Genomic DNA, 8,830 nt, shown 5'->3' with positions numbered 1-8,830 from the left:
AAAGAATCTAATAGATTGTTCAACGAATCTAATAGATTGTTAAATGACATTCTAATAGATTGTTAAAGAAATCTAATAGATTGATTTAAAGAATCTAATAGATTGTTAACGAAATCTACTAGATTGATTAACGAAATCTAATAGATTGTTAAAGAAATTCTAATAGATTGTAAATGACATCTAATAGATTGTTAAAGCAAATCTAATAGATGTTAAAGAAATCTAATATATTGTTAAGAATTCTAATAGATGTTAAAGAAATATAATAGATTGTTAAAGGCCTCAATCTTAATAGTGTTAAAGAATATCTAATAGCTTGTTTTAAAAGAAAATTACAAATCAATAGCATTGTTTAAGAAATCTAATAGATTGTTTTAAAGAAATCTAATAGATGTTAATGACAATTCTAATAGATTGTTAACGAAATCTAATAGATTGTTAAGAATCTAATAGATTGTTAAAGAAATATCATCGATTGTTAAAGAAATCTTAATAGATTGTTAACGAAATCTAATAGATTGTAAATGACATCTAATAGATCGTTAAAGAAATCTAATAGATTGTTAAAAGAAATCAAATAGATTGTTAAAAGAAATCTAATAGATTGTTAAAGAAATCTAATAGATTGTTAAAGAAATCTAATAGATCGTTAAAGAAATCTAATAGATTGTTAAATGATATGAGTGATTAATGTATCCACACACAAACAATGAACAACTCGTCAACTATTGTTTATAGTAAAGCCAGCATCACAGAGGCCGACAAACGTGATCACGGAAATTCATTGATAATAGCATAACAATACATACACATAATAAATACATAACATTGGGAATGGATTAACCATTTGAATAATAAATATTTTAAATAAAAAGAACACCTATTACGTATATTCTGAGCTTGTAATAATATTAACCAGCGATGTAGCAGTTAAAGATAAGGGGAACAACATGGTCAGGAACTAATGAACCGATTGTTCTGGAAATTGACATGAGGAATCTTTTTGTGCCACCATTTGCTTTGTTGCAAAAACATAGTTTGCTTTTCCATTCTTATGTTCTTGAAATCTAGACGTTAAAAAGATATTCAAAACAGCGATTAATTTAAAATAACGATAAAACAGTTTCTCTGTAAATGGTTTGTGGTTACAGTGGGAATCCTATATAAGCTGAGAAGCTTTTTGATTGAAATAGGATAACTTTTCCTGCACTTCTAGATCATGATAAATATTAGATAATGACAGATTAAAAACATGAAAATAAAAGTTAAAAAAACATTATTGTGATTGTTCATTTTTCTTTTCTTTATCAGAGACTAAACAGTTGCTACAAAACTGTCATTCAAATATATGTAATGGTATATTACATATCCACAGTCAGCTCTATTCGTAGAGTTTTAGACCCCACCGTTTGTTGTTAACCCGCATGCCAGTTCTATTTTTTATTAATAGTATTTTACGTTATTACAGAAATCAAACAAGATCTAAATTTTACCAATCATTTATAGGGTTAGAGGATAGTATGTCCGCTGTCTTTAGTTTAAATTTTGATTCAGTCACTTTCATTTAATTTTCTCTTCTAGGTTCCAACTTTTTTCTCTGTCATAAATTGTATGAAGTAATGTTGTACTCGACATACATTTGTACTATTGTTTTTACTATTTAAAGGTCATATTAACTTATGTTTTGTGTAGTCTTTTAATGTAGTACGTATTGACTTATTATCTCAACTACGAAGTATCTCTTCGTGAGTCAGAAAGATCCTTATCGGAAAATAATGACGCAATTTATTTTTGATGACGCGAACTACTAAATATAAATTGTTGCCGCCTACACTTTCACAAAATCTAATCTTAAAGACGAAGATAATTTTTTATATTACTTTACATAACCTGTAACTAATCTTATCAGCATCTTATGCAAGGCTGGTAACTGTACATTATTCAACTAATTGATGGCCTTAAATGTAAACAACTCCAATTAGTAAACCCCAAACTAAACAGATACCACCCCATTAGATGAAGATACTGCCGGTCGGTCGGGGCGTGCTTTACACTGCCGGTAGCACCGGAGGTATGTTGAACATGACGCCCATGGGTCCTGAGGAATTATCCCAAGATATGAGAAGACCCGCGTCACAGTGGTCGTCGTGGTCAGGTCATATCGCTTATAAGTAGCGTGTCACTGATACAGACACGCACTACCGTCACACCACCGATACATCCAGCACGTGCAACCATTCCAACATCACCCACGTGCAGTCATGAAACAGTTAATTGGATTATGTGTGCTTCTTGCCTTTTTCGGTAAGTCTTTTCCTTCATTAATTTGAAATAGATACTTGTATTTTTTATATTGTATAACATTTGAATTACTTTTTCCTACAGTTATTTAACAATCCTTCTCACTTTCTTCCCCATAAACTAACAATGCGCATTAACTATATTTGCCGCAAATTTCAAAATTCAACTTACAAAACAATATTTCGTAAAGCATATCCCAATTAATATTTAGTACAAAAAAGTAAGCGGAGGATAATGTATGTATAGCTGACTCCAAGTTTGTATTTCAAAGAAATATGAGGTGGTGTTAACCCGAATCTGGAGCATAACATCTTAAAGGTTGCATCAAAAATATAGTACTTTGTTTAACCTGTAATAAACAAAGTACTAAGATAGACTTAAAGATTACTTAATCAAACATAAGGTGACAAAACACAATGCTAGGATAAATTGGATATAGGCATGCCTTCGTTTCAACTTTAAAAACATGTTGGAACTGTGGCGCGCTTTAGAATACATATACGTGCTTGACTTTCCTTTGAATTCAAATACACAGTACATTTTGTATTGAAAAGAATGAAATTTATCAAGTCATGTGCTATCTTGGCCTCGCCATTCATATTTCGACATTTTTTCGACCAGTTTTTATTTTTCCCCTGTGCCGCTAGGTCATCATCATCAATGACGTGTCTTCTGTAAGGACGAACTTTACGATGCAGTTTAATTACTGTTTCTTTTACGTTATCTTACTTCTTTGATATGTACTGAAAGGTTAAGACTTAAAATATAGTTTACACACTTTTGTTTAACCGGACAAATTACTACATGTATTACATATATATAAATATGTGTTAATACAGCAACAATTAGGAAACAATAATAAGATAAGCAGACTCAATATTTGTTAATTATGTTCGTATTTTTTCTGTACCTACAAATTACAAAAATAATCACGGTGTTTATACTGTCAACTCCCATTACCAACTGTGCTTTTTCTCTGATTTCTGTGTTACACGAACTTATTTTAGGAATGCATTGATAGATTAGCGTCAGTATATAAATAGGACTATGTGGTTATCTCCCTTTAACATAAACTATCCATCCAATAACACCATTCAAACTTTGTTTAATTTGAGTTCAAGCATGTTATTACAATGAACAGTAAAGGGAAATAGGAACAAGAGTCACATAGACACTTACTTAATCACCGTGTAGGCTAGTACACAGTAAATAATAAAGTCAGAAAGTGATAACACCTTTCATAAACACAACTTACGTTTATATCTATATATACATATATATATAATTAATGGCATTAACACATTTGACATTCACACTTGCTTACCTGCAGTGTATTTGATTACCCGTGCTAAATTTAAGACATCAGCATTAATACTTAAAACGTTATAAGGAATATAACAGAGTGTACTTATACTGGTGGTACTGGGTACTATACATTGTTATTTAACATAGTCTATGTATTACGAAAGGTTTTAGCCATCTCGATTTCATATATGCATTGACTTATTGGAGAGAATCAGCAATGTAAAAAGCGTGTACATTGTATTATCAATCCTATTTCATGAACAACTTCGATATGAAGTATCATTTCAAATCAAAGACCTCATAGAAGAGTTAGGAATTCCGGGGTTGGGGGAGGGGTGTTAATAACGAAAAATAAATGTTAGGACTCCCAATCGTATTATAATTACTTGTTAAGATAATTATTTGGTTTTATACACTTTTAACGTTAATAGCTATCTTATTTAGAAGATGATATACAATTCAAACGACACCAACTTTAAATCCGAAATAATAACAAGACTTAGGTCTATACTTAAGACAACGTGGTTTTGTCTGTGGATGGAGCGTCTTATAATGTAATCCTTTTCTGCAAACAGTAATGCCATTACTGATAAACTCTACCAACACATATCCCTTCTTTTTTTTCAAAACAGGAAATACAATCTTGTCATATTTCAGTAATGTAATCTGTGATGTTAGCAGTAAATGCTTGGGTAGATGTCTCGTTTATTTTGGGATCCTATAACTTCACAAGATATTTTCATCCAGCCTTTTATTGATGGCTCTGCCAATGATAAGAGGGAATGTCAACATGTAAACGAAATCTTAGTCCAAACTTTTTAGTTCCATTCTTCACACAATTAGATGATATATATTGTTGTAGCGGTGATATGATGCTGCATAATGTTGAAGTGGAATCATTTGGATTCCGATTTGATTGATCTTGAGTATACACTGTAAAAGTTTCTTCATATCAAAATAATTGGCCTTTCCACATTTTACACTATCGTATCCTACTCTAAACGGACAACTTCATATTTTTATTAGATTTTCCTTTTCCAAGAAAGGCGAACGTTGAAATATATTACTGTGGACTTACCCATTTGACCTGATAAACATACCCATGTGACCTGATTAACATACCCCTGTGACCTGATTAACATACCCCTGTGACCTGATTAACGTATCCATGTGACCTGATTAACGTACCCATGTGACCTGATTAACATACCCATGTGACCTGATTAACATACCCATGTGACCTGATTAACGTACCCATGTGACCTGATTAACATACCCATGTGACCTGATTAACATACCCATGTGACCTAATTAACATACCCACGAGAACAAACATCTTTTGGCTGAGATTCCCTTGCAACGAAAATTATTTAAGCTGTTAGGCATATTGATGATTGGTTATCTGTTAAAAGTTTCCTTTAAATAACTTATTATTTCATCAGAACTCTTCAATACCAGTCATTAACATCAATCATTACATACGGCACACCCAACAGTGACATCTTACTACAAAACTTTATGATAAGCATGATGGTGTCGGTTTCGTTATAACATTTTCCATTTTTAGATAGTGACACCAATGCTTCCCAAAATATAGGTTCCAATTGGTTCGATTTTCAAGGATTTTGTCCTGGCATCACAAAACCTTTAATAAATATCAATAACTAGTGGTAAACAGCAAATATGGTTTCGAGAGGATCGGATTAATAAAAAAAAAGGGTTAAATTTCGACACATGAACTCCTTGGGTTATATTCTATTTACGTGTGCGCTATCAGGTTCAACTGTCACCATCCCAGTTCCATTGTTACCATCCCAGTTCCACTGTCACCATCCCAGTTCCATTATCACCATCCCAGTTCCACTGTCACCATCCCAGTTCCACTGTCACAATCCCAAATCCATTTTCACTATCCCAGTTCCATTGTCACCATCCCAGTTCCACTGTCACTATCCCTTTTCCATTGTTTCCATCCTAGTTCCACTGTCACCATCCCAGTTCCATTGTCACCATCCTAGTTCTATTGTCGCCATCCCAGTACCATTGTCACCATTCCAGCTCCATTGTGACAATCCCAGTTCCATTGTCACCATCCCAGTTCCATTTGTCATTATGCCAAGTACATTAAGGAACTCTAGTATTTCAATATTCACGGATCATTTACTATTTTGGTTGCACATTCTGTCCATGTGCTGCCCTTTACTTTATCAATTTTAGAGTAAGGATGTTGATTTTATTTACAGTTGTGTTAATTGTGTTTAAGAATTAGCACCGATTCCCATATCGGTGTAGAGATATTCAATTGCCACTAGGAATTATAAGATCACTTACTATTTCCCGTATTTTCCAGGTTCCAGCTTGGCAAAGAACTGTACAGGAGTCCCAGATGGTATTTTTGAAAAGAACTGTAAATCATACGCTTTATGTACGGCTGGTGTCTACAGTATCGTGGAGTGTGGAATCGGCAGCGTCTTCAATGCTGCAACCAATAAATGTGACAAGTACGTGTACTTTTGAACGTGCACGTGTTCAAAAGCGTGAGCAAGGCAAACATAATTTATACAAAGATATGCTAGTGTGCATTTATGTTAAAATCAATATTTCGATTTGAAGGATGCGATAAACTGTAACTTATACGGCTAATTTTGTTATGTTCTGTGGTTGTTGTTATTACAGCGGTGTAAATCTATCAAATGTTCTCCCCGAATTTCAAAACTGTCAATGAATCATATGTTCAACTCAGCGAAGTAATGAATTTGTATGTATATCAAAAGTCCAATTGTACAAGGGTAGGATTTCAAACATTGATCTCCGTTCCCCCTGTTAGCCTAGTAGGGGAACATCGGATTTCGCCACTCTAAAAACTCGGGGGAATTGTTTATTTCACATGTTATCCATTTATCCTCACAATAGTATATAATATATTTGAATATGAATGCCACATGAAATAAATTAATTGGTTTATATTGCAGTGCCACCGTTGTCCCTCCACCATGCGGAGTGTTAAAGGACTGCACCGGGAAAGGCGACGGCAGATATCCGGACACCATTGAGCACTGTTCATCATTTTACACATGCGTAGAGGCTAAATTTATAGCACACACCTTTTGTCCCGGAAGTAAGTAAATCTGTGTATTTGTTTTGTTCCATTTTGATTTTTCTGACTTTCTTCGTGAATTTCTACATCTGTGGTCCCTGGCATCATTGACAAGTCCTAGAAGATCGAAACAGCTGTATGATGTCCCTGGTATCACTGACGAGTCCTAGAAGATCGAAACAGCTGTATGATGTCCCTGGTATCACTGACGAGTCCTAGAAGAACGAAACAGCTATATGATGTCCCAAAACATCTCTGACTAGTCATAGAATAACGAAACAGCTGTATGATGTCCCAAAACATCTCTGACTAGTCATATAATAACGAAACAGCTGTATGATGTCCCAAAACATCTCTGACTAGTCATAGAATAACGAAACAGCTGAATAACGACCCTAGCATCAATGACGAGTCCTGTTAGAACCTGCTGTATGATGTCCCTGGTGTCACTGACGAGTCCTAGAAGCACGAAACAGCTGTGCAGTGTGGTTTCATTCGCCGGATAGTGTACAAAATGTATCTAATGCTGAATATATGTTTTGTAAATCTTTTCGGAACACTGCAGATAGGAATTCTTTGGGGCGTTAGTACCACGGTTGAGTCCTAAAATACACAAAATAGACATAGGTTAACATTTAGGTAAATTGTATTCAACTTTCTATGTATTCAAATTGTATTCAACAGTCGATGGCTGTTAACCTACTACTAAGAAAAAAAATAACACATTGCTATGTCTATTTGCAGGCACCGTTTTTAACCCTGTAGTACAGACCTGTGACTGGCCAGCCAATGTTGACCCACCATGTGGAACCAAAGGCTCAGCTCCATAGAAACCATCGAGGATTGCATCATTTGTCCATGTTCTAAAGTATTAAATTCTTAAATGTACCTTCGACTTGTGTTTCTGTTCTTATTTTACAAAGCTGGAACATGCGTGGATGGCATTGGTTTTAAAAGCCACAGAATGAGATCATTCGGTCAGTCATCAATGGTTGTTTTCCAATCATGAAGACGTCTATGGCGTATCTTATTGGTATGAAAAGCAGAGAATTCCGACAACATTCCTAGATAATTTCTCTTTATCGTCAACGCTTGTGTAACATTTTTTTAAACAATAGAATAAAACATAACGAACTTTAAATGGCTATACCAGTGTCAGATTCAACTGGACGATTACCGAACTAGTCAAAGCATAAGAAACACACTATGCATACAGACGCAATGCCCATTCAATAATATATAAATGTCCAACCGTGGGCATGGGGAATCCATGTGATTAGAAAAAAAATCGTCCATCATAAGTTTGCCTCCATTTGCATTTACATAATCAACTTAACCGAAATGGCTAAATTATTGTAAAAAGGATCACTCTTGCCGCACGTTACAGCTAACTAAAGGGGTTTTGTTTTGGTTCCACACATGTCATTACAACAATGCGAATCGAGTCTTAAATTGATTGGACGCGAGGAAAGTCCATTATTTTATTTTTTTTAAATGTGTTTGTTCGGTGTCTAAAATCAATATCTTACTTGTACAATGTAGGTAGTTGTAAATGCATAAAAGGCATCCAATAACTCGCTCCTCGACTACAAATATGATTTTATTTCCTGTTTACAAAAGGAGCAGCTGGTTTTGTTTGTTAACAAGGAACCCCTACATACATATAACATTATCAAGACAAAGTAAGAGTTTAACATGCCTCGAATTCAGTATTGAAATATTTCAATACTGATTGATAAGGATGTGAAACTGCCTTGTTTATATTGGATTTTTTAACTTCATTAATATCATTTAAACGTTTTAATCTAGCTCAAGATGTTGCTTAGCTTAGCCTTTATCCAATCGTCTTACTACCATTCTTACATGTAGTACCATTAACTACAATCGTACATGTATCCAGATACTGTGTAGTACCATTAACTACAATCGTACATGTATCCAGATACTGTGTAGTACCATTAACTACAATCGTACATGTATCCAGATACTGTGTAGTACCATTAACTACAATCGTACATGTATCCAGATACTGTGTAGTACCATTAACTACAATCGTACATGTATCCAGATACTGTGTAGTACCATTAACTACAATCGTACATGTATCCAGATACTGTGTAGTACCGA

The 8,830-nt window shown here is 34.2% G+C and overlaps 1 protein-coding gene across 1 annotated transcript; it reads left to right on the top strand.

Moving 5' to 3' along the window:
* The first annotated feature begins 2,133 nt into the window (after window positions 1-2,133).
* LOC117333481 (chitin-binding domain protein cbd-1-like) lies at window positions 2,134-7,596 on the top strand. The gene is made up of 4 exons (XM_033892792.1): window positions 2,134-2,304; window positions 5,957-6,107; window positions 6,579-6,724; window positions 7,448-7,596. The coding sequence occupies exons 1-4, from the start codon at window positions 2,262-2,264 to the stop codon at window positions 7,531-7,533; spliced, it is 426 nt and encodes a 141-aa protein (XP_033748683.1). The 5' UTR covers window positions 2,134-2,261; the 3' UTR covers window positions 7,534-7,596.
* The last annotated feature ends 1,234 nt before the right edge of the window (window positions 7,597-8,830 follow it).

Source organism: Pecten maximus, chromosome 8 (assembly GCF_902652985.1).
Source record: "Pecten maximus chromosome 8, xPecMax1.1, whole genome shotgun sequence".
In the NCBI taxonomy this organism is placed as follows: Eukaryota; Metazoa; Mollusca; class Bivalvia; order Pectinida; family Pectinidae; genus Pecten; species Pecten maximus.
This window is presented reverse-complemented; position numbering and strand designations above follow the sequence as displayed.

Bases quoted from the DNA above. Each gene is read 5' to 3' on its own strand.
- LOC117333481 (XM_033892792.1), top strand. From the start codon at position 2,262: ATGAAACAGTTAATTGGATTATGTGTGCTTCTTGCCTTTTTCG. The intron at 2,305-5,956 runs GTAAGTCTTTTC...CGTATTTTCCAG, and splicing joins TGTGCTTCTTGCCTTTTTCG to GTTCCAGCTTGGCAAAGAAC. The intron at 6,725-7,447 runs GTAAGTAAATCT...GTCTATTTGCAG, and splicing joins ACACACCTTTTGTCCCGGAA to GCACCGTTTTTAACCCTGTA.